General features: G+C 52.2%; 2 protein-coding genes across 3 annotated transcripts in view; both read right to left on the reverse strand.

The window, feature by feature from the left end:
• LOC136368076 (mitochondrial Rho GTPase 2) overlaps positions 1-2,998 on the reverse strand; it is a 44,040-nt gene extending 41,042 nt beyond the window's left edge. The window contains exons 1-4 of one of the 2 annotated variants that reach the window (XM_066330051.1): positions 2,583-2,998; positions 2,321-2,497; positions 1,943-2,060; positions 1,186-1,356 (exon numbers count right to left, since the gene is read on the reverse strand). In XM_066330051.1, coding sequence (XP_066186148.1) covers positions 1,186-1,356; positions 1,943-2,060; positions 2,321-2,497; positions 2,583-2,762 — 646 coding nt within the window. In that variant the 5' untranslated portion in view covers positions 2,763-2,998. The remainder of the gene's footprint in view (positions 1-1,185; positions 1,357-1,942; positions 2,061-2,320; positions 2,498-2,582) is intronic. The other variant, XM_066330042.1, reaches the window with a different exon arrangement.
• Positions 2,999-3,911: 913 nt separating this feature from the next.
• CFAP70 (cilia and flagella associated protein 70) lies at positions 3,912-27,165 on the reverse strand. Its single transcript, XM_066330084.1, has 27 exons — positions 27,055-27,165; positions 24,640-24,826; positions 24,256-24,351; positions 23,844-23,923; positions 22,633-22,806; positions 22,058-22,240; positions 21,557-21,648; positions 21,041-21,047; positions 20,426-20,545; positions 19,282-19,416; positions 17,592-17,726; positions 16,433-16,524; positions 14,758-14,818; positions 13,375-13,566; positions 12,648-12,779; positions 11,719-11,844; positions 11,076-11,209; positions 10,863-10,978; positions 10,552-10,707; positions 9,562-9,639; positions 8,804-8,874; positions 7,922-8,074; positions 6,409-6,570; positions 6,154-6,243; positions 5,085-5,186; positions 4,225-4,272; positions 3,912-4,032 (listed from the first exon to the last, which is right to left on the reverse strand). The coding sequence occupies exons 1-27, from the start codon at positions 27,163-27,165 to the stop codon at positions 3,952-3,954; spliced, it is 3,114 nt and encodes a 1,037-aa protein (XP_066186181.1). The 3' UTR covers positions 3,912-3,951.

Consider the following 27,165-nt stretch of genomic DNA (forward strand, 5'->3'; position numbering starts at 1 on the left):
CAGGGACACTGTCACAGTCAGCTCTCCAGGCCCAGGGGGCTGCCTGAAACCACCCACTCCCTGTGGGATACAGGCACAAACCACTTCCACCTGAGAAACAAAGATCACAAGCCTGAGGCTGGAAACAACCCCACCTTGCACTGTAACTCCCAACCTCCAAAGAAGAGCCCAGAGCATAAATTCTTGGATTTCAGTTATAAACCCCCAGGCTCAAGATTAATGTCATTTCTGCTAACTAATTCAGCAGTTTCACGTGATTTCTCTTAAGGCTCATTGCCCATTTTCTTGTCTTATTTCCTCTATGCATTTTTAAATTTAGGAAAGGGAAACAGGAACAGTTTCAGGAAAGATACAATAAGTTTCAGGAATTTCAAAGCAACCCCTATAACTTCTTCACTGATGCTTCCCAGCAGGCCAGGCAGTTCAGACAGAATTCCAGCATGAAAAAGGAAAGACAGAAAACAAAGGATTTGACCAAAGTACCTCTGCCACACTGAGCAGGTGGATAAAAAAAGCAGGTTGGAAGATTTTTGACACAAAAAAGCACAGGCTCTTCCAGCAGATAAAAGCACAAGTCCTGCAGAAGTGAGGCTTGATGACACCTTTCATTTTTACCCCTGAAAAGATTTCTAACCTTAGAAAGATATTTAACTTTGCTCTTTTCATTCACTTTTACAAGTTGGAAAATCAGAGGATACTTTTCTCCAGAGTTTGGGAGACTGTATTCTATTCCAGATTTCCTTCCAGTGTCTAAAGGGGCTTCAAGAGAGGTGAGGAGGGATTTTGGACAAGGGCATGGAGGGACAGGACAAGGGGAAATGGCTTCAAACTATCAAGAGGACAGGGTTAGATGGGATATTGGGAAGCAATTATTCCCTGTGAGGGTGGTGAGGCCCTGGCACAGGGTGCCCAGACAAGCTGTGGCTGCCCCTGGATCCCTGGAGGTGTCCAAGGCCAGACTAGGCAGGGATTCAAGCAACCTGGGCTAGTGGAAGTTGTCCCTGCCTGTGTGGCAACTTAGCATAGTACCAAGTATTTTGCTCTTTCTGTCCACATCACAGAGGATCAGCAGCCCAGTACTCTGCCAGGACTGCAAACTCAGCTTTGAACCCCCATGGGCTCCCCCTAGGCTGGGCTGGAGTCTCAGGAGAAAGCAGAGGCCAATGTGAGCTCTGGGCTCCTCACCTGGCTCAAAGAGCAGGTCGCTGGTGCAGAGGTTTTTCACGAGCAGGTTGGAGCAGAGTTTGACCCCCCTGAGGTGGCTGTACCTGCGGCTCAGGTACAGGGCCAGGATGGAGGGCAGGTCCAGCACCAGGCACGTCCAGCGCACGTCCGCCGGGGCTGCTCCGGGGACACCTGGGGAGGAGAGGACAGGAGGGAAAAGGGATGGTGGGAAAGAAGCTACACACTTGGACCCTGCTGGACAGGAGATACAAAGTTCACAGGGTTCAGTATGAAGTAATTACCAGGCAAGATTCCTACCAGGCCTGTGCCAAGTGGGAGATGGGAAAACATGGCTTGTAGGCTCAGGGGTGGGAAGGACAGACAGACACCTCACCACCTCCATGAGCTCATGCCTGGCCCAACACTGCATCCCACTGTTTGGGAGAACAGGGATAGGGGACAGCCCAACCAGGAGCTACAGCTCTGACATGCCTGCAGAGGGGCTCCTGCTCAGGCTCACCACTGTTATTATAAAACCCTGGAATGGTTTGGGTTGGGAGGGACAACCTCAAAACCCACCTCATTCCATCCCCCTGCCATGGGGACATCTTCCACTATCCCAGGTTGCTCCATGCCCCATCCAACCTGGCCTTGGACACTCCCAGGGATGAGGCAGCCTCAGCTTCTCTTCAAACGCATCGAGCCAACTTGAGAACTCAATATACTTTCTAACAATTCATTTCGGTGGTGGTGTGCCAGCCCAGCCCCAGCTCCTCACCCCGTTGGGCTGTGCCCTCGCCGGCTGCTCCACAGACAAAGGGGAACTGGAGCCAGGTGGCTGTGGATTTGAATTCCTTGAAGAGGTTGGAGAAGGAGATGCGAACCACCTGGTTTTCCTGGGAAGAGACACACACGGAGCTTTAGTCACCCTGGTGGCTTCGGCAGGGAAGTGCTGCAGAGAAGGCACGTGGCCCTGTCTCCTGTTCCCTTCACATCCCCTGGCCCCAGCTGAGATGCCACCAGGATGGAAACCATCTCCAGCCTGGGGTCACCGACCAGCAGCAAAGAGCTGCCACATCCTGCAGCCCCCCAGTGCCATCCCCAGTCCTTCAATCAGTCACAATGGCAGTTTAGAAGGCCACCCTGTGTCACGGACCTCGGTGGTGACATCCAGGTGCACGAGGAAGTGCTTGTGGGGCAGGGGCCTGAAGAGCAGGTAGAGGTAGCGCCCTGTCAGCCCCAGGGACTGTGTCCCTGCCCGTGGCAGCTGCAGGTAGCTGCTGGCTGGGTTGGAGCCTCGGATCCGGTAGATGGTTCCCTTCAGCCTTGTGTCCTTTGGAAACCAGGGAAAGACAGGGGGTGGGTCAGCACTGCCCACCCTTGGCCAGTGCTCCCCAACCCCCCAGTGCCCCCATTACCGTGAGGGCGGCCACATCCCCCTCCTTGGCAGAGCGCTTCCACTCCTCCACACGGAAGTGCTTGAAGATGTTCAGGTAGGGACGCTGCCAGGCTGCCAGCACTGGTGTCATTGGGGGCACAGAACCCCAGCCTGGACATCCCCCATTGTCCCCTGTATGCCCCGGGGTCCCCTGCCTCATTAACACCCCACTGTCTGCATGTCCCAAGTCTCCCCAGCCTCAGTGTCAGCCTCGTGATGCAAGCCTGGTGATGCCCCCATTATCTCTTTATACCAATCCCCCCCAGCCCTGGTGACACCTCCGAGCCTAAGTGTCCTGCTGAGAATCCCACTGCTCCCCTCCTCCAGACCCCTCCAGCCCCAGGAATGCCCCTGGAACCTCCGAGCCCTGAGCTCCTCCAGTCTCAATGACATCCCCACCACCTCCACATCCCTGACCCTCTTGCCCCGGTGCTTACTCTGTGCCTCGAGCACGGTAGCAGACCTGGTAACCCCCTGTTCTGGGGCCTCCCGCCCTGGTGACAGCCCAGTATCGCCACGTTCCAAGCCTCCCCAGCCCTAGTGGCACCCCGTGAACGCCATGTCCAGAGCCCCCATGCCCAGTGATGCCCTTATATCTCAGTGTGTGCAGCCCTACAGACCGAACGATGCCCCTGTGCCCGGTGACACCCCCGATGCCCCCAAATTCTGAATCCCCATGCCTGGTGACAGTGCCCCGAGCCCCTCAGTCCCAGTGACGACCCTGTTACTCCCGTGCTCTGACCGCGAACTCCAGCCCCAGCACGACTGCCATCCCTGTTACCGCCACAAGCGGTTACCCTGGTTACCCTGTTACCAAACCCGCAAGTCCCTCAGCCCTCAGTACCCCCGTGCTCCAGGGGTCCCCCCTCCCTGGAGCCCATCCCCACTCCGGTGGCGGCCCCGTCAACCCCGCCGGAGCTCCCCACCCGGGGTGACACTCCCGGCACCGCCGTGCTCCGAACTCTCATGTACCCGGTGATGGCTGGGTTCCCCCATTCCCGGGAACACTGCGATTGCCCCGTGCCTCCCCCATGCTCAGTGACGCCCCCATATTCCCCCATCCCCGGTCGCAGCCCCGTTACCCCGTGTCCCCCCTCCAATCCCCGTTGTCACCCCCGGTCCCCCCGCGCCACCCCCACCTGCCGCCATGGCGCGCGCCGCCGGCTCAACCGTCCCGCGCGGCCGCAGCCAATCAGCGGCGCGCTACCGCATGTCAGGTGATCAGCTCCCGCCTCCAACCCCGCCCCCAGACTATGACCACGCCCCCGCCCCACCCCGCAATCGCGACACAATCGCGACAGAGCCGGGTCCGAGCGCTCGGGGCGAGGTGACTTTATGTGCCCGGGGGCTCAGAGCGAAGGGTCGCCGAAGCCGTAGCGGTGCTGGGCGTCGCGGATCTCCCGCAGCAGCGCGTCGTTCTGCAGGCCGAGCTGCGGGAAAGGGGAGCGGGGTCAGGGCGCGGGACTGCCCGGGAGATTAAGGGGCTGTTCGGTGGCTGGGCTGCGACACCGGCGGGACGGGGATCATCCCGTGGCGCCGCCGCACACCCGGCTTGGAAGGGAGCAGGGGAGGGGTTCGTGCTGCCTCCAGCCCCGCCCGCCCCGCAGGGCACGGACACGAACCTTGACGGAGTATTTGTAGCACTGCTCTGCCTCCAGCTGCCGCCCGCCCTGCAACACACCAGGGAGCAAACCGTGGGGTGGGTTAGGTAGGAAAAGACCCCTGAGACCATCAAACCCACCCATTCCTTCAGCACCACCATGTTCTCAAGTAAACAATGTCCCCAAGTACCACATCACACGGCTTTTAAATCCCTCCAAGGATGGGGACTCCACCACTGCCCTGCGCAGCTGTGCCAGTGTCTGACCACCCTTCTATGAAAAAGTTTTCCCAATACCCAACCTAAACCTCCCCTGGCACAACTTGAGGCCGTTTCCCCTTGTCCTGTCCCTGTTCCCTGGGAGCAGAGCCCGACCCCTCCAGGCTGTCCCCTCCTGTCAGGGAGTTGTGCAGAGCCACAAGGTCCCCCCTGAGCCTCCTTTTCTCCAGGCTGAGCCCCTTTCCCAGCTCCCTCAGCCTCTTCTGGTGCTCCAGCCCCTTCCCCAGCTCCATTCCCTTCCCTGGACACACTCCAGCCCACCAATGTCTGTCTTGTCATGAGGGGCCCAATGCTGACCCCAGGATTTAGGGTGCCTCAGCAGTGGCCAGCACCCCAGGAAACACATGGGTTCTCCATGAAATGACATTTGTAAGAAGCTCAGCAGGGAGGACATGCCCCGGGGCAGTCACCACCTCAGGGTGCTGCTTTTGCCATCCAAGCACGAGCTTTCCCTGAGCCTCCCCTGAGCACAGCCCCCAGACTTTTTATCACGGGGCTCTACACCAGCTCTCCAGGTTCAGGAGCAGATGCCACTGCCTCCCAGCCCCATAAACACCCCCATAAACCCCCACTCCATCAGGCTGGCAGGGACAGGGCACTCACCTGCAGACAGATGAGGGCTAGATACCCCCACACTTCAGGGTTGGTGTTATCTAGGGCATTTGCTTCAGAGAGAGCATTTTCTGCTTCCAGCATCTCTTCCAGCTTGAGGGAGAAAAGGAGAGGCATGGACAAATGACAAAGAGCAGGCAGAAAGAGCTTCCCAACTGAACAAGCATTATTCTAACAGCAGAAGAAATCAGTGCAGCAGAAGTTCCTAGGAAGACTTCCCTGAGAGAAATCCAGGGGAAAAGATTTAGGGCACAGACAAGGAATTATCCTAAGTGCCAGAGCATCCAGATGTCCAATGTCACTGCTGACCCCTGTGGGATCACACACTAGTTATAAATTAGCTCCTAGCTGTAAGGAAAGCAGCACAAACCCCTTCAGCTCCAGGAACTGAGTGATCCTGTTCCATAAGGAAACAGGCCTGTGTTCTTGCTCCCTATTCTTGCTGTGCAGCAGCTCTGGGCAGGCAGAGGTAGCTGGTGCCCAGGTCACCACTAACCTCCCTGACCTGATTCCACAGCCTCCCAGGAGGTGAATATTTGGCTAAGAGGAAAACAGAAGTTCAGATTCCTTCCCTGATTGCTTCCTCAGCCAAACTCCCTTGGAGGAACCTGGCTGGGTGTCCCTTGGAGAGATACGGCACTGCTGGTGGCTGGGTGTCCTTGGCAGCCCTTCAGAAGTGCTGGATCCCCTTGGACAGGGAAAGCACCGAGATTCCTCCCTGCTGACATCCCACTCAGGGCCTTGGTGGTGACATGTAGGTCATGTGCAGGCAGGAACTTGGAGTAGAGCCCAGATTGTTTGCCATGACACCCCGGGGAAGGAGGTGCTGGCAGGAGCTGGAATGAGGGGAAAGGATGGCTATTCCCAAAGCAGGAGCTGAAGCTGACACCATCTGGGTGCCACGCTGCGGCTGTCACAGCACACAGGACACGATGGCCTTTGGGACCACTGGCTCACAGGCAGTCAGGAATTGCTTTAAACAAGGGGATCCTGCAAAAGCCAGCCCTGTGTCCCTTGCCACCAAGTGAAACCCAGAGGACGTGAAGGCAGCTGCACTCACCCTGTAGCAAGCAATGCCCACGCCCAGCCAGGTGAGACAGGTGGCAGAGTTGTCACAGGCGAGCAGGTAGATCTTCTTGGCCTGACCGTACTGCCAGGAGAGAGACAGACACATCCCCTGCACCATCACATCACACACAGGGCTTTCCCAAACACCCCCTTTCCATGGGGCTCAGACACCCACTGCCCCCACTGCTGCTGGAGGAGTGATTTGGTTTGTGGTAACTCCCCTTCCACAGCCCTGCTGGCTCCTCACCTCTTTTTCTCCCAGGTAGATGGAGCCCAGGCGCAGGTAGACAAAGTGTATATCCACAGCATCCTCCACAAAGCTGATGACTCGCTCGTAGCACTCCTTGGCATTGTCAAAGTCCTTCTGCAGGTAGCACAGGTGCCCCTTCTGAGCCCAGATATTTGTATTCTGTGCACCAAAAAACAGGAGTGAGAGATGGAAGGAAGAAACACCTTGAGAGGGGGGCTGGAACACTGCAAGCAGCAGAAAGGAGGAGCTGAGCAGTGTTTAACTGTATTATCACAACAACTCCCTATGCAAATGCTCTAGGCTGAGGATAGCGTGGCTGGAGGCTGCCTGGTGAGAAAGGAAGGGCCTGGGGGTGTGGGTTGGCAGTGGCTGAAGCAGAGCCAGGTGTGCCCAGGTGGGCAAGCAGACCAATGGCCCCTGGCCTGTGTCAGCCATGGTGTGGCCAGCAGGATCAGGGCAGTGCTTGTGGCTCTGTGCTGGGCACTGGTGAGGCCACAGCTCCAGTGCTGTGTCCAGTTGTGGGCCCCTCAATTGTGAGAGGACTTTGAGGGGTTGGGGAAGAGTGCAGGGAAGGGAACAGAGCTGGGGAAGGGGCTGGAGCACCAGGAGAGGCTGAGGGAGCTGGGAAAGGGGCTCAGCCTGGAGAAAAAGAGGCTCAGGGAGGACCTTCTGACTCTGCACAGCTCCCTGACAGGAGGGGACAGCCAGGTGGGGGTCAGGCTCTGCTCCCAGGGAACAGGGACAGGATGGGAAGAAATAGCCTCAAGTTGTGCCAAGACAGGTTCAGATTGGATATTGGGAAAATTTCTTCACTGAAAGGGTGGTCAGGCACTGACATAGCTTTGCAGGGCAGTGGTGGAGTCCCCATCCCTGGAGGGATTTAAAAGCTGTGTGGATGTAGCACTTGGGGACGTTGTTTAACTATGAACATGGTGGTGCTGGGGAATAGTTTGTTTTGCTGATCTTAGAGGGCTTTTCCAACCTAAACAATTCCATGATTCTATGATATCAGGGCAGGGTTTGTGGAGAGAGTTAAGGTCAGTAGGCTGCCTGCAGGACACCAGCAATGGGATCCCCCTCCAGCTCCCTGCCCAGTGTCCTGGCTGCACACAGCATTCCCAGGTGTCATCTTCCCCCTGCCTTCCTTTCAAGCTGCCTCCCCCAAGCCACCTTCCTTGCAGAGAGCTCAATAGCAACCTTGTTTGTCATGAAACAGAACCCAACCTCCCCACCCAGGGAGAGAGGATCAGGATATACCTATTCAGAGAGAAAAGAAAGGCAGATGCTGCAGAGGGAAAGACAGAGACAGGCTCTGAGATGCTGCCTGCCTGTGCAGGGAGTGACAGGAAGCTGTGATGATGGGATAACAAAGAGAGCAGTGCTGCAGCCACAGCCTAGTGTGACTGCCCTCCCACTGAAATGCTCTGGACTAGCACTGGAATGAATGAATGAAGTGGAACTGAAGCAGAGGCTCTTGGGCTCACACACACTGGGACTGTTGGGGAATTACCACAGGGTCGAGCTGAATGGCCTCGTACAGACATTCCTCACATCTGGGGAAGTCTTCCTGCAGCAAGTAGGTCCAGGCCCGTGCCAGGTAGTAGGCGCAGGTGGGGCCTCCCTGAAGGCTCAGCAGCTCGTGGGCCAGTGCCTTGTCAACAAACTGGGGAGGAAGGGCACAGGTGGTGGTTAGGGGAGCAGGGACATCATGGACACCCCAGCAGGACAGGGCAGGAGAGCTGACTGACACCTCTCTGACTTCCACAAACAGTAAACACAAAGGAAATTTCTCTCTCCCCTCTTTTGAATGTTGGTCTAGTGGAAGGTGTGCCCTGGGCTAGTGGGAGATGTCTCTGCCTTCCAGGAGGGGGTTGAAATGAGATGAACTTCCAGTTCCCTTCCAAACCAAACCATTCCAGGATTCCATTTAGTTGTGTTTTGCTTTAAGCAACTCTTTCTGCCATGTCAAATTTAGGCAGGCAGCACAATGTGGCAACCAGGGAGGTCCCAGAGATGACTTGGTTGAGACAGGCACCTTCCACAGTTGATACAAAAATAACTCCAACATACACAAGTGTCTGAATCAAAGGAGTTCAGGCATCTTGGAAGCATCACAGTAATGGATCCCATCTCTGAATGCACAGGGAAGAGCACCCTGTACTATTTCTGAGCTGGCTGTTCCCTCTGCAGCAGGCAGTGCTGGGCTGTGTGTTCACAGCCACCATTGTGGGCTCAGTACTCTGCCTGGCCACATTTTGCATCTCTGGGCAGTGGTGGCTTTGCTCCCTCTTGTGCTCGGCCTCTGGAGTAGCCATGGCTCATTCTCTGAGCTGGAGCTCTTTGGGAATAAACCAACCTCCCTTCCCACTCCTCCACTCCCTGTTAAACTAACCCGGACAGCATTGACTTTCATCAGGAATTCCACTGTCTTCATGAAGATTGTGCAGGGAGGTGGCTGAGGTCCTGGAGCAGGAAGGAAATGTGTAAATGTGTCTCTGTCAGTCCCAAAGTGGGGTTTTATTTCTGGAGTCAATGCAGGACCTGGCACCCAGTGGGGACAGAAAAATCCCTGCAACATGGAGCAAAACCCAGAAGGTGGCAGGGGAGGCTGAAGCAGAGATTAACTCAGCATTCCTTTCTGAAGGGCTTAAGTTTTGTAGGAGGTCTGAAAAGAAATTACTCTCTTAACCCACTAATTTTCCAGTCCAAAACCAGAGGAAAAAAGGTGGAAATTCATGAATAATGCTTGTCAGAGACAACTTCAGTGAGGCTCCTGCCTCTCCAAACCAACCAGGGGGCCCTGAGGCACCCAGCACTGCCATTTCCACACCACTGGGGCTGTGGAGGAGGCAGATCCCACACCACACAACCAGGGAGGGATCCCGAGGGACTCTTTAAGAGCTGGCATCTCCAGAGGAAGAAAAGGAAGGTGCAGGGTGCAGTGACATGAGGGAGAGAGCTGCATTCACCTGCTGGCTGTCCATCCTGAGATGTGCAGCTCTGAAAATCAGGGTGAACCTGCTTTGCCTGCAGACTCCCTGGCTCAGGAGAGACAACAGGCCTTGGAATCACGGAGGCCATAGCTCACTGCTCCCACATTACTCCCCACCATTCCCACAGGACCATCTCCCAGCTCTCCCTTTCCCAAACCTTTTGGGGCTTCCTGCACTGCTGTAGCATCCTCCACAACCTTTGGTGGTTTGGCAGCTGAGCCATCTGGAATCTTCTCTAGAATGAAATCCCCAACAACCATTAGGTGGAAAGCCATAAACTTCCCAGTTTAGAACATGATTAAAAAAAAAAAAAAAAAAAAAAAAAAAAAAAAAAAAAAAAAGAGAGAGAATATAAAGGATCTATCAGGTTTTCAAAGCTGGAAAGAAATTTCTTTGCAGGAGACAGTACCTGGGACTGGGGTTTTGAACACAAATTTACCATGTGAAGCTAAAAACAAGTATAAATGAGGCAGGATGCGAGGAAACAGCCTCAAGTTGCACCAGGGAGGTGTTCCATGACAGCAAAACATTTATTCACAGAAAGGGTGGTCAGGCATTGGAATAGGCTGCCCAGGGAAGTGGTGGAGTCCCCATCCCTGCAAGTGTTCAAAAGCCGTGTGGATGTGACAGCTGGGGACAAGGGCTAGTGATGAACACAGCAGTACTGTGGACTCAATGATCTTGGAGGTCCTTTCCAGCCTTAGTCATGCCATGATTCTATGAATATCCCTTTCCTTCTAATCAGAAGGGACAAAACCCTGCTTGTGTCACGAGCCTGCTTGCCTGAGGCACTGTGCATGAGTGGTGATAATGTTAAAAATAAAGCCAGTCAGCATTTCCTGCAGCCTGGCCAAATATTTGGGACTCAGCTCAGGCTGGACTTAGAGGGGCTCCAAAGGAAGCCTTGGCTTCAAGGTCACTGCCAAGCAGCTGGTTTGTCCTTTGGACTGGGGAGGCAGAGCTTTCCGAGCTGTGTTGGGAACTCACGGTGACAGCTTCCATGGAATTCTGTTCTAGCTCACAGTCCACATCTTCTACTTCACCCTCTGTACTTCTCTGAAAACCTCTCCTCTCCTTCCATTGTTCACCACATAGCTCCAAGCCCCTCCTTGCTGGTGTCAGGGCACCTCCTGGCTTTGCCTGTTACCTGAGTGTGTGCTGGGAGGACTGGGCTCTTCCCCTTCTCCCTCAGTGGCCTCAAGGAGTCTCCTCTCCTCCTCAAGCTCTGCTCGCAGGAGCTTCTTGGCTTCCCTGAAGCTCCTTTCTGCCCGAATATAACTATTCTGCAGCTCATAAAACAAACCTGTGGGAGAGACAGAGCGGCATCAGCAGACACCCAACAGAAGCAAAATCCTTCCCTTAGCCCTCAGCTTGGAGGAGGGAGAAGAGGATTTGGGGCAGGAACAATGTTTGGCTCTACAGGAATACCTTGAGCATCAGACTGGCTTGGTTTTGTACCTGAGAGGGTCCAGGCTACAATGCTGGATGGCTCCAAGCAGCAGGCATCCTCGAAGAAAATCTCTGCCTCTTCATAGTGCTGCAGCTTGACAGCCACAATCCCAGAGACCAGCAAGCTGGAGCAGGGCAGAGCAGTCAGCCTTGCAGCCCTGGCAATGGTGTGGGGGATACACTCCACACCCTCCCCACCCACCCACCAGGAGCACTCAGCACCTTTGGACGTGATGGGGGTCAAGACAAAGGGCCTGCTGGTAGCATTCCCTGGCTTTGGTGGCATCCTCGTGCAGGTAGCAGAAGGCTCCATAGTCCAGCCAGGACTGGATGCTGTGCTGGTCCCGAGCTATTCTCTGGACAACAGAGATCATCACTGGAGTCAGGCTCAACACATGCCATGGACTGGGGAGGCAATTCTGGAATGATCATGGCTTCCCTGGCCACACCAGCCCAGTTGAGCAGGAATCAAGCCCTTGTCTATCACATGCAAGGATGTCCCTCAAATGGGATTGTGCTGGAAGCCCACTTCCTCTTAGCCTTCTCCACCTAACACATGTCCTGCAGCCCCAGCTGATGCCTCCTAGGGACCAGTGTCCCCAGACCTGACCCAGCACAGCCCATTTCCCCTGGCCTCGAGGCTGAAGTCCTCTGTGACCTGGCCAGGGACAGTCTCCCATCTTGCAGAGAGCAGTATCTCCCTGGGAAATCCCTCCCATCCAGCCTGAGTATCCTGGTGACACCCAGCTCCTTCCTCCCTCCACCACAGCTGGGGCTGGCTGAGCTGTGAGCAGTGGCCCCACTGTGGTGCTGTGCTGTGCCAGCCCACACAGCTGATGGCAGGAAAGAACTGGGGCTCCCTTACCTGCTTGTAGAAGAGAGAGGCCAGCTTGTAGTCCTTGTTGGCTTCAGCTTCACGAGCAAAGAGCAAGAGCTGCTTCCTGGTTGTGCAGGATGGAAGGGCAGGAGAAATATCTTCCTCAGACAGGAGCTGGTAGGGAAGGAGACAGTGTTAGCCCTGGGAAGGGAAAAGTGGTTCCTGTGATCCCAGCATGGCAGCACTGCACACAGTACAGACAATATGGCTGGGGCTGGGCACTGGGAAGGGGAAGCTGCTCTGTGGTGGGACACATTCCTGTCATTCCCAGGTACCGCTGCCACACAGGCACAGGGCAATGTCAATTTTTACAAGGGTATGGAGTGACGAGATGAGGGGGAATGGCTTCCCACTGCCAGAGAGCAGGGTTAGATATTGGGCAGGAATTGTTCCCTGTGAGGGTGGGCAGGCCCTGGCACAGGGTGCCCAGAGAAGCTGTGGCTGCCCCTGGATCCCTGGAAGTGTCCAAGGCCAGGTTGGATGGGACTGGGAGCAGCCTGGGACAGCGGAAGGTGTTCCTGCCCATGGCAGGGGTGGGATGAGAGGAACTTCAAGGTCCCTTCCAACGCAAATCAGTCTGTGATTCTATGATTATTCACAGCATTCCCCAGATCAAGGTGATGACAAAATTCAGTGGGGCCACTCACTGGTGACCCCAGCTCCTGCTCTGCCCAGCCAACCCTCACCATGTGCCAACTACAGCAGCTTTACCAGTGGCATCTCACACCTATCCCAACCATCAGGATTTTAAGCAGTGGGATACAAAGGCACTGGATCCCTGCCTCAAGTGTGGTTCATGCACTACGTGTGACAACTCCAGCAGATGAAAGCATGAGCCTGCTTCTTCTGTCTTGAAGGCAAAAGTCCTTCACCTGCCCTGGACCCACAGTGAAGCCATGGCCCAGATTTCCCCTTACCTTGTTCAGGGCAATGTGCATGTGGTCCACAAGGTACACATAGAGCTCACTGAGGAATGACTGGAGCTGCTCCTTGGTCTCAAACGCTGTGGTCTTCAGGTATTTCTCCCTCACAATCTTCACCACAGAATACTGTGGGGACAAGAGACATTGGACAAGGCAGGTTCCTTCCTGTGCCCCCCACCAGCTCTGTAATCAGACAGAACCTGAAGCTCCAGCTTAGTTCTGAGAAATAAATCTAGCCCACCACTGATAAAAGCAAAAAAAAGGTAAGCAATGGGGATTTCCTTTCCCACCTCCCTGACACAGCTTTTAGGGACAGCATGTGGATGGCTCATCTCCTCAGGACAGAGAGGATATCTCCAGGAAGAGTGTGGCTGAGGCTGAGTAGCTGAGGGGGATGAACCTCCTTTCCCTGCCAGGGCAGACTGGGAGTGTGAGAGCAGCCAGCTTTGCCTTTCTCAGGTTATGAGCATGGGGCAAATGGATGTGAGTAGCTTCCATTAATAGGAAGTGTACTCTTGGTGTGGGACCAAAGCAGCTTGGTGCCTGCTCCATTAGAGGGGAGTCCTGTCCCCTCAATGCCCACTGCAACAGCTCCAGGTGGCAGGAAAGGATTCTGGAGCACCACATCATCCTGAGTTACCACCACGGAGCAGCAGCTTCTCACTGAGAAACTGTAAGGATAAGACAAGTAAGAAGGCAAAAAGCACAAAGGAGTCTTCACCTTAAGCTGTTCCTTAAAAGCAAAATATTTCCCAGAGGTATTGAGCTCGTAGTCAAGCTGACGCTTTTGTTCCTCCAGAGTTTGGTGGTCTATGGCTTCCTGGTCAGGCATCTGCTTCCCAAAAAGCTCGTGGTATTCCCTCAGGATGGCAACAGCAACACTGGTGATACGTTTGTGATAATCTTCCACTGCCTAGGAAAGAAATAAATAAATTTCACAAGCCACTTATGCAATCAACCTTGATATGTATTTGATTTGCCACAGCCCACGCCTCCCATTAACTCCACCTGACTCAAGTCTCAATTAGTCTGTCACACATCCTTTCCTGTCCACGCCTGAGGGCTGAGAAAATATCTGCAGGTAAACATAAAAGAGCTCCTTCCTGCTAGGATTTTCCATCACAACCCAGTATTCCAATCACTGCTATCTCTCCTATAACAATATAATTGGCTGTGAGTAAAATATATCTCATTTACTGGGAGCCTTGAAACCCATGGCCAGCCCTCTTCAGCAGAACCTGTAATCTCCATAATCTTGTTCCTCAAAAACTCTTGGTGACCTGAGAAAGGTCAGGGCTGATTCTGTTCAGGTTTGTCTGAGTCTGATGAAGCACAGGGGCTGGTCTGAGATTGTTGAGAGTGCCTAGGATATAAATTTAAGGTTCTGGTAGTCTCTTTTCTCAGCATTCCATTTCCTTCCAAACATCATCCCCCCCCCCCCCCCGCCATGGCTGCCTTCCCTCCTTTTGCTCCATCTCTTCATCACTTCCCTTAGAATGGGATGTGAACATGAGTGATAAATGGGTTCCCAGTGCACACTGCTGTGGAGATAACATATACGGAAGTTTCCTTTTCTGTGTATTTCATAGAATATGTTGAATTGGAAGGGATCCATAAAGATTGAGTCCAGCTCCTGGCCCTGCACAGACACCCCAACAATCCCACCCTGTGCATCCCTGAGAACATTGTCCAAACACTCCTGGAGCTCTGGCAGCCTTGAGGCCATGCCCATTCCCTGGGGAGCCTGGGCACTGCCCAGCCACTCTTTTCCTAATATCCATTAAAACCTCCTCTGACACAGCTCCAGCTGTTCCCTTGAGTCCTGTCACTGGTCACAGACAACAGAGATTGAAGCTGCAGACCCCAGTGAGCTCCACCCTCAGTCTCTCTTCTCCAGGCTGAACATTCCAAATGACCTCACCATTCCTCATATTGCCCTATTCCCTTCTAGCCCCTTCACCACCTTTGTGGCCCTGTGCCCTTGTCCTTTCAAACCTCACGCCCATGCTGCTGTGGGCTGAGAGTGAAGACTCTGTTGTGTGAGAGGGGTGAGGGCAGGGTGGGATGGCAGGATGGTGGCGAGGCCACAGGCTCTCACATGTACCTTCTTGGCTCCTTCTCTCCGGTGGGGCAGCTCAGGGCGGAGAGGAAGCAGCTCCTTGACCCTGTCAGTGAGAGCAGAGGGGAGATCAGCAGATCCACTGCCAGGGATGTTGGCTTGTGTGGTGTGAGGGCTCCACCCTGCCACTGTGTCCCTGAGACACCCCACAGGCACCTGGGAGGAAACCTTACATGTCAGACCAAGAGCAAACAGGTCCCTACAACAGATGGTTGTGGCTTGTCATGACAAGGTTAATATTATTGCTAACCCAAAGTGCTCTCCTGGAGCAGCAGAGCTGTTATCTTGGAGCTCCTGGTTCTGCAGAACAGGTGTAAGGAAGGAACAAGCCTGAGGAAAGCTCTGTAGGATTTGGTCACTAAACAGAGCAGAGCACCTGATCTATCAGTTCCAATGTCACCCAGTTTGGCTGTGGCACCTCATCCCTTGGCCACACATGGATCCCCAGACACCACACAGCCCTGCCTGGGCCTCTGCTGGAGTTACAGTGACCTTTCATTAGGATTAGCATATATTTAACTAAGGTTTTATTAAGGGGAGGGTGGCTGAGCACTGGAGCACAATTCTCTGAGGAGTCTCCTTCCCTGCATATATCCAAAAAACATCTGGACACAGAATATTGTGCTCTGGGGAGCCCCCCTTGAACATGAATGTTGAACCAGGTGACATTCAAGGGACCCTTGCAAAGTGAATAATTTGGGATTCTGGAATTAAAATCCCTGGTGCCAAACCAGCCTTAATTAATTTAAAAATTTTTCAACATTTCCTGCTTCTGGACACCAGAACACCCTCTGTCCTCAGAACATGATCCATCCCACCAAGCCAAGATGCCACAAGCAGGTGAACAAGGAGGAGTTACACTGAATCCACACACATTGCAGAAGAGTAGAAATGTATAAAATAGGTCAGGAAAAGGTCTGTTTTAAGAGGGGGTCACCTTCCTCAGCCTGTTCCTCCTGGAAGACAGCAGGGAGCAATGAGGACAACACACATACCTTCAATGAATGGATGATATTTCTGAGAGAGACATAAACCTGCACCTCCTATACCTTATTAATCTGATGTATTTTCTATTTTTTTTTTATTCCATAAACTAGATGTTTTATGTCTTTCTAACCCATAACACAGCAGGGCAGCCACTGGACAGGAACTGGAAGTCTCAAAGCAGCAGAGATGAAAGAGCAGCTCTGCAACAAAATGACATGAAAACTAACATAAAAGCTAAGGAATGGGTTTCATTGTGAGAAAACTTCTGGAAAGCTAAAAATGAGAGAATGCTCTGGTGAAGCAACAGTAGCACTACCCAGGGCAGTCCATGCTGGTGGCCAGAACTGACCAAGCCACTGAACATCTCATGCAAGAGGCAAGCACACGGGGATTAGAGGGATACAAAGCCCAGACAGGAACACAGACACTGTTGTGCTGCTCTGGTGTCTCTTGTTTTGAGAGGAATGGCAGGGAGATGCCAGCTGGGATGAACAAGTGCTTTCCCAACACACCAGATGCCACGTCAAAAGCAGTCTGGCCAAATCCTCCCCCTGATTCTTGTGGGCTTTGTCTCAGGCCCTCTTTATGGAGTATTCCAAAGGGGGTTTGCTGTACAAGCCTCTCTCCACCCAGCAGAGAGGAGCTGTCAGCCCCACAGCCCATCCTTACGCACCGCTGGACGAGCTCCTCCCGCAGCCGCTTTGGGACCAAGGGCCTGTCCAGCTTTATCTCCATCACCAGGAATGTTCTTGCCTCGCTGTATTGCTGTGGAGATAAAACATTGCTCCCTGTGTCGTGCTGTCTGCAGCCAGTGCTGGCACAGTGAAATACTGAGCACACATCTCCAAACTGCAGAGATCCAGCTTGTTTTATAACCCACCCTCGGAATGAGTTACAGCAGCAAAATCCAGCTCGAGAAACCAGGCTAGGGAAAAGGAGAGAGCCCAGGTAATCAATCTGCCTGCAGAATGAGTGCGCATTCCAGAGGAAAAAGCCAAAATATGAAGGCATCATTTAAATAAATGCCTGACAATTTACAGTGACCTTCTAGCCCAGTGCCAGCCTGCTCTCCAGGTGGACGTCACTGGAAGAACTCTGGGACAGCATCTACGTAAAACATCCCTTGTCCAACTCACTCTTGAGGAATTTAATTGTGTGAGACACCAGCACAGCCATGCTCTACAGTCTCTCCTTCTCTTTGAAGAGACATAATTACCCGTCCTTCAAGGTTGAGATTTGTGACATTTTCAGATTCCCCACTGCCATCTGACAACTGGATTTTGGATGGGTTGAGTAACTATTAGGAAAAAGAAAAGATGTCTCTTGTTTCAGACTCAATAAATCTCGAATCTTTGCAAGTTCAGGGTGTGAGCTGGTACATTTGTTCAGGCAGCACGTCCTACAATTTCAGATAAGGGAAAGCTGTAGCTTCCTTACAAGGAGCAGCTCCAATCTCTGCTCTCTGTTACCAGTGACAGGACCTGAGGGAATGGCTGGAGCTGTGCCAGGGATGGTTTGGGCTGGCAATCAGGGAAAGAGTCTTCCCCCAGAGGGTGGTTGGGCACTGTCAGGACCCCAAGGCTACCAGAGCTCCAGGAGTGTTTGGACAACACTGTCAGGCACAGGGTGGGATTGTTGGGGTGTCTGTGCATGGCCAGGAGTTGGATGGACTAATGATCCTTGTGGATCCCTTCATGTTGAGGAGATTCTATGAGTCTAGGATATTCGTTGGCTGAGGCAACACAGCATCTGTCCCTGGTTCCTGCATGTCCCAACTTCCTGTGACACAGAAACAGAGTAGCCATGGTGCCATGTGCCTTCCTAGACCTTACCGTTGCACTGAAATCTTTCTCTTCTTTCAGAACCTTACTGGGAGCAGCTCTGGAAGGAGGAGAGGTCTGAAACACTTCCTTGGCCAGACTGAGCTGTGACCTGCGATCCCGGAAAATACTGTGCTGAAATCTGGTCTGAAAAACAGAGGCAACAGAGAGAATCAAGGGACAAAGCAGGCTTCCTCACTCCTTCGCCTTAACTTCTCTCATCACAAAACACATTGTCAGAGTCTTAAATGCATTAAGAGGTCTTGTAACCTCATTCTCTCCTCCTAGAGTTCAGCTGCTGGTGCTCCAGGCCAGCTCTGATCCTATGTAGCTGTGAAGCCTCAGGTTAGACTCAGTGGGGGTCTCTCCATCTTCCTTCAGAGCTGTGTTTTCACTGAGGACTGGTTGGACCTTGATCCTTGCCTGAGATATGTGGTGAACATGCTGGAACCCAGATCCATGATCCTGAATTCCTGCTGGGATCCTAGACCTGCCTCACAGCTATGGACTTGCCTGGTGATGAGGGCTGCTGGATTATACTGGCTACTCTCACCAGGCCTGCTCCACACATTTTTGGGGGTCCCCACCTGCCTGACAGCATCCCTTGGCTCCCAGCTCATTTTCTGGTGTGGAGCAGCTTCCCTGACACACGCCAGGGAATTGCAAGGAACGGGTTTGTCAGACTGCATGTTTACACACTGTTTGACCACCTAGACAGGCTGTTCCCTCCCACACATCCTGGTTACAGGAACTGGGCTAGCAAGAGCTATGGGGATCCTGAGGGGAGGGTGGAGCAGCTGTAGGGAAACTCTTTAGACCAAGAGGTAACCCTGGGGAATGAGAAGGACTTCACTTGTGACAGATAAATGACATGGGACAAGGAGCACCATGCAGCCAAGGGGTCATTATTCATGGCAGGAAAGCAGAGCCCAGCAAACACACTCATACCCAGCCCAGCTCTGCAACAGCCAGTGGGAGCAGGGAGGCAGGACAAGGGCTGGAATTCACCCAGGCCTCGCACCTGGACCACAGTCCCGCAGGGAACATGGGTGGTAAAACCAGGCTGTACATCTGCCCTCCTGAAACAAGCTCAGGTCTGTTCCAGGAGGGACAGACTGTGGGAAAATGGAGATGTAACTGTCACTCCTAGTAACAGAGAGGGAAAAATGCAAAGACAAATAAATCTCGGTGAGCTAGAGCTGAAAGAGCTCCAGTGACAGCTTTTTTGGTGGTTGCTGGGGGTAACGCGATCCTTTTAAAGCCACTGTTTGCTCTTCCCAGCAACACAGTTCTCTTGCCCATGTTCCAGACTGGGGAGAGTGGAGCATGCTTGCAAGGAGGGAGTAGAGTGCAGTGAGATTCAAAGGCTCTCTCGGCCCCCAGAGCAGCTCACCCCCCGCCAGAAATCCCCTGCCTTGGAGAAATCTGTACCTTAAAGCTTGTAGCATTACTTTTCTCCATCACCAGAAGGGACTCAGGGTTCAGATCCAGCTCCAACGAGTACACTGTCCACCCTGCCTGCTCCCAAACAGCTCACTGTCCACCCTGCCTCCTCCTAACCCTAACCCATCCACCCTGCCTGCTCCCAAACACCCTCTGTCTACCCTGGCTGCTCCCAAACACCCCTCTGTCCACTGTCCCTGCTCCCAACCCCTCAGAGCAAACCCAGCTGCAGAGCTGGAGCAGAGCCTGCTGCTCTCACCTTCTGAAACACCTCTTTGTCCTGGTAGTTAAAGACACGGAAGGCCCCTCGGATCTGCTTCACCCCAGGGCACAGCAAATGCATCATGTTGACATATGCCACACCATGGAAGACAATCTGCTTGTCATCATCTCCCTGGAAACACAGAGCAAGGGACTGAGATCCTGAACAGGCTGTTATTCTCCTTAAGGGAACAAGGTCACCAATCTCATTAAGAGGAGGCCACACTGATGCACCTGATGAGCCCATGGTTCTGTCACTGGCACACAGCCGAGACAACACTAGAGTCATTCCATATGTAGAATATTAATTTTATCCCAATTCCCGTGGGGCAGCTTTTCTGTCTAATTCCTGCACTCTGCTGTTCCTCAGTATGGTCTTGTTGAGATACAGGTGGAAGATTATCAGCTGTGTGGTTGGAAATCCAGGTGACCTAGAGTTGTGCATCTCAGGTTGGACAGAAACCAAGTGGCTTAGGAGGTGTGGAAGGCCTGGCTAGAAGGATCATCATCAGAGCTGCAAAATCCTGGCACTGTTGAGTGTTGAAAGAGATTTACACCAACTTATATGGCTTTGCCCTGGGATAGATTAGGAGCTCTCACACAACCAGCTGCCAGGAGCAGAACCATTTTCGATGGGGCTGTTTCTCTACTAAACCACCTTGGTTTAGATGCAAAAGCATAACTTACCTACAGCTTGAGAAAGAATGCATGAACTTCTTCAAGCTGTTCCAAAACCCCACTGGCCAAAGATCAGCTCAGTGAAATACTTTTAATTCTCTTTAAAGCCAGGCTGGACAAGCTTCTGAGCAACCTGGTCTAGTGGAAAGTGTCCCTGCCTGTGGCAGGGGGTTGAAAGGAGATGAAGTCTGGGGTCCCTTCCAACCCAAACTATTCTGTGATTTTAAAAGCCTCCCTCTCGATGTCCCCTTTCCAATAAGCTACCACAGACCATCAGTGAGAGCTGTAAGGAAAAACTACGACCCTGTATCTATTTAACAGCCCTATAAAGCTGATTTTTCACAAAGCCTCCTGCTCTCTGGCTCACTTTAGCAGCTTCAAGGCTGATTTTGGTAGCACAAAGTCCTCAAAAGGAAAATGCCTGATAATGCAATGCCACTCCACAAGCCAGACCCCACTTTTACCTTGTCTATTTTGCTGGTTTTCCCTTTGCCACCTGAGGCTGTGGTCATCTTGCAGAGCTCCACGGGCCAGTGCCGGTGCTCAGCAATGCGCTTCTTCAGCCTGGGCACAAAGCAGATGCACTGAGGAGATGCAGAAACCCAGCTGGAGAGCCCCACCACCCCCCTTTGTGCTCCTCTTGGGTTTGCTTCACCCTATTCTCTCAGCAAACACCCTCAGGCCATGAGAACACTGTGATTTGGGGCAGGCTGGGTTTTCTTCTCTACCCACTGCTCTGTGCATTTATGGCACAGCCAGCTTTAAAATAACTGAGAGTAGCACACTGGGTTTTCTCTCTCCATCAGTTACTTCAAAATAAGTAAGAAGGAATGTGATTAACTTTGGTATAAAAAAACCCCACCTGAATTGTACCAAGCAAGTGGATCATGAGCTTGCATTCAATGTGGCTGGTGACTCTGGCACCAGGAGGCATGTGGATGGATGTGTAGGGAAAAGAATTTAAAAAATAAAATAAGATAGAAATGAGTATTTCCACACAAGGAGTAATTTGGCTGTGAAATGCACAGCCATGATGCAGCTGAGGCCAGAAAATAGCAGGATTTGAAGATAAATGGAACACTCATCCTGATCTTGAGCGTATCTGGAGCTGCTAAAGGCAACACTTATCCAATAAAAAAGCAAATGAAGAGTGCCCACATGGAGTGAAAGGTTTGAATGTATTTGGGATTCAGTAAAACTTAATTAGCAGCTCAGAGGAGAGCTGTGTACACCACTCTATTCCATGTCTGCTCACCATAACTGCTGCCTCTTCCTTCAAACTATGAAAGGACCAGCCCCCAGCCCAAGCTGCTAGCAGCAGCAGAGAGCATTTGTGGCCTGGAGACAGCAGCTACAGCCAATTCATCTTCTTCCAGCACAGCAGAACAAAGCTGCTGCTAGCAGTTCAAGGCACTTCAAGAGCTGTGCCCTTGCTCAGGTGAACATTTGTGGCCAAGAGACAGCCACGGCAGCGATGGGAGGTGAGGCAGAGTCACAGTTTGACCCCTAAGTGGCCCAAGAGCACCTGCATGTTGCAGCTGCGTGCCTCAGGTCATTCTGAGCATGTTCTGGGGTGGGTCACTCAGGTCCCTTACATGGCCACTGAAGCAGCATCCAGGAAACAGCGTCTTTCCGTGTCCCACACGATCCTCTTCGCGCTCTCCGCCTGGATCCTGAATTCCCTGTCCTGTGAGAAACAGCGTGCAGTCAAAGCCAGGACAGCAAACCCCACAGCCTGCATCATCCTCACAAGTGTCCCCGGGAAAGAATGAGTCAGACAGAGGTGTCCAAGTGCCTGTAGCCAGGCCAGGCCCGCAGGGAGGCCGACAGCCCTTCCTGCAGACACCATCAGGGTTAAGTGCCTGGCTCACGGGAGATAACACAGCTCCCAGCCCAGCAGCTCAGTGTGGGTGTTTCCTGGGACCAGACCTGCCACATTCTCCCTTGGGATGTCTCCAGCAGTGAGTCAGCATGTCTGCTGTCCCAGGAGAACCACCTGTGTGCTGGACACTGCACAATGACCACCCTTCTCCCTCTCGTATCAAGTCTCTCAGTCCCTCCTGGTTCTCTTTCCAAACTTGCCAGTCCTTCCTCACCTCACTTCTGGTGAGATCTCCATCCTCATCCTCATAGGGCCCGCCAACAATGAAGGAGTTGGGTATGTTCAGAGCAGCAGGGGCCAGGATGGGGCCAAGGGGCCAGTGTTTGGGCCGGGGCAATGGTTCACTTTTACCATCAGCCTTCAGGATGCCATTCTTGAAGAGCAATGGGAATTCTTTCTAGAGAGACATGAGAAACAAAGGATTTGCATTTCTAACAGGAGCAGGAGCAAGAGCCAGCTGCTCCGAGCTAGGATAACAAAGCAAAGCAACAGTACAGGGTGCCTGGCTTAGAAAATGCACTCCACCACACACATACAAAGAATGGAATAAAAATAGAGAGCCATGTGGAAAAAACCCTGCCAGTTTGAATCCAAATCTTTCCAAACAGACCTTTGTTTGTGTTAAAGAAACACATCACGCCACAGAGACTCTAAGCCCTCCCAACAAAGGCTGCTGGTGCACAAGCATGGAAGCTGTGCACCCCACGTGCCTGGACACTTGTTCCATGGGGTGGGAGAACAACCCAAACCCAGCCAAAGCCCCTGTCACTGTCCCTGGACCATTCTCACCTCGCCAGCTGCTGGTATTTGCAAGCAAACCATGCAGTTTTGCTGGGCGTCAGCAGTAAAGGCGTCAGGGACAGAATAAGCTGCCTCCAGCGTGATGCTCAGGAGGTTCCCACTTGAGAACTGGGTGGCAGAAAGCAGAAGCTCTTTGGTGCTTACTGTCACTTCGAGGCCACCCTGTGAGACAAAGATAAAGTTGAGCCAGAAAACAGACAATTATAACTTGCCTGCTCTAAGGGAGAAGCAAGCAGAAACCCAAGGCCAGAACATATAATGTTATCTTGTGCCTCATCTCCGATGTAAAAGAAAACAGCACAGCACAGGAAAGGAATTTCAGGACCAATTTGGCTCAATTGTGGTATTTGTTTGTTTAAATCACAGCCTGGCTGAGGTATGGCACATGCCCCAAGGATCTCTCAAAATGAGCTGTGGAAAAAGAGGCAGGGTCTCATGAAAGGAGTCACAGAGAAAGAACATCAAGGGTAGAAAATGATGCTTTTGCCCTGGTGATTCAGAGAGCCAAAGCTTTGCCTCTGCCCTATCTCCATGCTCTGTGTGCAGCCTTTAATTACCTGTCCCAGCCCTGGATGGATGGCGTGTGAGGGAAAACCAGCTGGTTAGCATTTATTACCTATCCTCCCTAATGAGTGCCCCCCCACCTTGCTCACTGTGAACGCCTCCTAAACACAGAGCTGTTAATGGGATATCCGCCCCTCCAGTTTGCTCCCGGTGCTCACTGCAGGCAGGCTCAGGAACAAAACTGGACACATTTTCCCAACCTCATACTTCATTCCCCGTTTTAGTCACTGGGTACTTTGCAACCTGCTGAATGAATAAAGACCTTGCAGGAAAGGCAGTCAGAGTTTGTACAATAATGGACTCAGACATTTTATCTGCAGAAAGGAAAGCTAATAAAGCTGGGCAGGTGACCCTGCCATTGCCTTTTGGGGAGTTTTCAGCACTGTGCTTTCCATCTTTATTATTTTTTTCAGAGCAATTGGGTAGCTGCACACATTAACAATTCCCAGCACAACCTCACCTATCAGAGGGAAGTAGGGACAGACGTCAGAGGGAGCGGGAAAGGCTTCTAAGCCTGTAACATATAGGGCTGTACCACATCCGTGATGAGCCAGGCAGCTGAGTCATGTTCTCTCTCCTATTAAAAAGCAGCAGAGAGCTGAATGAGGGAAGGAACAGTTCCAAATTCCACATACCGTGGCCTCGGGGTGAAGCATCTCTGATGGGGAGGCAGACACTGCATACAAAGGAGCGAAGACATCCAGTGAACGCGATCCTGGGAAGAAACAGGAATGAGAACAGCCTGAAGTGAGAGCCTCTGCAAAGAATCATAGTCATGAAATTATTTGGGTTGGAAGGGACCTTTAAGATCATTGTGTTTCAGCCCCCTGCCATGGGCAGGGACACCTCACACCAGACAAAACCTAATTCAAAAGTCTAATTCTGAATGCTGAGCTACCCTTTCTGCCCCTTGAGTCAGATTTTGCAGAGCTATGAAGGTCACTTTGTCCAAAGGAAATAAATTGTAGTCAGGGGTCCACAAGCAGAGATCAGAAAGTGCCAGGGAGCAAGGACTGGTCATGGAGGTTGCAGAATTCAGTGTTGTACCTTGCACCAAAGGTAGAAGGTCCACCACAGCTTGGCCAAGAGGAGTGATTTTCTCTGGTTTTTTCTTCTCCTTTGGCACCACTTCTAGCACTGTCACTAGGGAGATAAAAAGAGAGGAGCTGGCAGAATTCCTTGGACCAGCAGGTCAGGCACCAGGGAGGGTCTGTGTGAGCTCTGGCACATACTCCTCTTCACCTCCCAAGGCTGACAAGCACAGCAAAGCCAAAGGAGCACGGGCCAACATGAAAGGGGATTCTTCCAGCTGGCAGAGATGGACAAGAAGTGCTGAGAGCCTCCCACCACTGCTGCTGAAGTGCTATTCCTGAACCAGTGACTCCTGCAGCAACAGCACCCAAGGTGGGAGATCTGGCACCAGCTACTTACAGAGCAGTGGTTTCTGCACAAGGACGTCCAAGGAGTTGGGCCCATCAGGGCTGTACTCAAAGCTGGTGCTGAAGTCGTATTCTGCTGTCCCATCTGGCAGAACATCAGTCTTGGAGGAGTCTCCCAGGACTGCTCCGTTGTACTCCACACGCACCAACGTAATCAGCACCTTGCTTTTGAGAGTTTTCTGTCAAAAACAGAGCTCAGTGAGAAGCTGGCTCAGTGGCAGCATCCCAGGGTCAGAGTTCCTCTGGCAGCAGCTCGGGTCAGTGACCAGGACAGGGCTCACTAGAGAGAGTCACCACAGGAATGGGGAAGAGGAGCAGAGCTTGGCCACACGCCAAGTGGGGTGAGACCTCACCATTCCCTGTCTTTAGGAGGGAAATCACCATGCTGCGATGCCCCAAAGATTATCAGGAGCTGTGGCAGGAGAGATAGGGAGGTTCAGGCTTCACTTCAGGAAAGACGCATCTAAAACAAATCCCAAAATACTCCACTGATATTTTTGTGTTTCCAAGAAGCTTGAGACCTTTGCTGTCTCCTAAGAAAGCAGCTCCTGAGCTACAGGGATGAGCTCACAGGACACCTGTGGATGTCATGTGGTGCAGAATGTCCTGAAATGGACAAGAGAAAACAGCCTCAAGTTGTGCCAGGGGAGGTTTAGGTTGTGTATTAGGGAAAATTTCTTCACTCTAAGGATGGTCAGGCATTGGCACAAGTTCCCCAGGGAAGTGGGGGAGTTCCCATCCCTCAAAGTGTGCAAAAGACATGTGCATGTGGCACTTGGGAATATGCTTTAGTGGTGTCCTTGGCAGTGCTGGGTTAAAGGTCTTAGAAGTCTTTTCCAACCTAAATGATTCCACGATTCTGTGAAATCAAAGGAAGGGCTCCAGCAAGCTCTTTGAGAGCTCTGCAATTTATTGTTACACCACCTTCATACCACTTGCTTTCATCAGAGATGAGGAGATTCAGATTTTACTTTGAATTTCAAATGTCTAAACAGAGGGGCTTAAACAGGGCTGGAGGGGAGACAGTGAAGGCACAGCACATGGCAGTGGGGACCTACATGGGCAGCATCGGGCACCTCCACAGCAGAGGAAGTGCTGGGCAGCAGGTACCAAAGGGCTCCCTGCAGCAGAAAAACAGTTTAGCTCTCAGTCCACAGAGAAGTGGCTGAACACAAGGACCATTGTACCCAAACCCAGCTTTCCCTTGTGCTGAGCCACAGGGATGTCTAACCCGCCCTCAGCTCCCTTTCTCCCTGTCACTGGGGTAATTAGTTCCATGCTGGTTCTTACACAAAAAGAGATCTCTTTCACTTGGTTTTAATTTTCAGCCCTTCTCACTGTCTCCTTGAGCATAGATCCTATGAATGGCTAAACAGAAGAATCCAATTAACCTTTCCCTGTACCATTAATTATCCAAGACTCCTCTCTCATCCTTCTCTACATTGCCTCTAATTAAGCAGATTCCACACTTATAGCTAGAAGTGGATTCCACATTCTTACAGCTGGATTTTTTTTTTCATATTGTTGCTGTGATTATTGCCCTTTTGTAACCCCTCCTCCCTTTTGTACAGCCCTTTCTCACGGTGGAGCAATCAGAACCACAAAGCAACATTCCAGATGCAATCAATCCAGGAGTCTTTTCTTCCCAGCATTGTTTATCCTCCTCTCACCTCATACCTCACCTAAGCTGCTGTTTGCTGAATCCATCAGTGTAAGAGGTACTTCAATACTACAATGTGAAAGCCTCAAGCAAGTGCTTTTGGATTGCTTTTTCTGTCTGCTGCTGGAGCAGAAGCAGGGATTTGCATTTTTTCTGCTTGCAGCAGGAGCTGAGCTTCTCCTTCACATTCCCTCCCAAATGCCAGTTCCTCTGGAAGACTTTAAGGACAGCTGGGAGCATCACATGGAAATCACAGCAGTGGTGGTTTGATTGGCACCAGCTCATAGCCTTGAACTGGATTCACTGCCTTTTTAAAACCAGAGCCACCCAAATGCTTTCAATATGGTTTAAACAGCTGGAGCTGGGATGAAAATCTGGCTTTACACCCACTGTGTCCTTTCACAGATTTTTGTCTCACTGATCATATTTTTGCTGTGTTCTGCTTTAAACCCTGCCATTTCCATACATTTAGAGGAGGCAGAGAGGAGGCATTTCGCCCCAGTATCTCTGGCCTGCTGCTAGGGAGGTGTGTTCCCCAATTTATGTGCCTCAGAAGCTTTTTCCTCTGTGTGAACTCCTCAGCAGGGTGGAGGAAGCCTCAGTGTGGCATTGCTGAACCTCTGATACTCCCACCACTCCTTCCTTTAGCCTTATCACCCCCCACCTGCCCTCACAGGGGATCCCTGTGCACACAGAATCGCTCTGCCCTTGTTTATTAAGTTAGTAGAGATATTTTCAGAACTTTACCAGGCCCTGCGCATTCACGACTGTGATATGTACTGGTACTGGCTGTGACACACTGTGAAGAGCTGCGGCAGCAGGCTCCTTCCCAGCAGTCATCCCCGCAGGGACCTCCAT

This window comes from Sylvia atricapilla, chromosome 15 (assembly GCF_009819655.1).
Source record: "Sylvia atricapilla isolate bSylAtr1 chromosome 15, bSylAtr1.pri, whole genome shotgun sequence".
NCBI lineage: Eukaryota > Metazoa > Chordata > Aves > Passeriformes > Sylviidae > Sylvia > Sylvia atricapilla.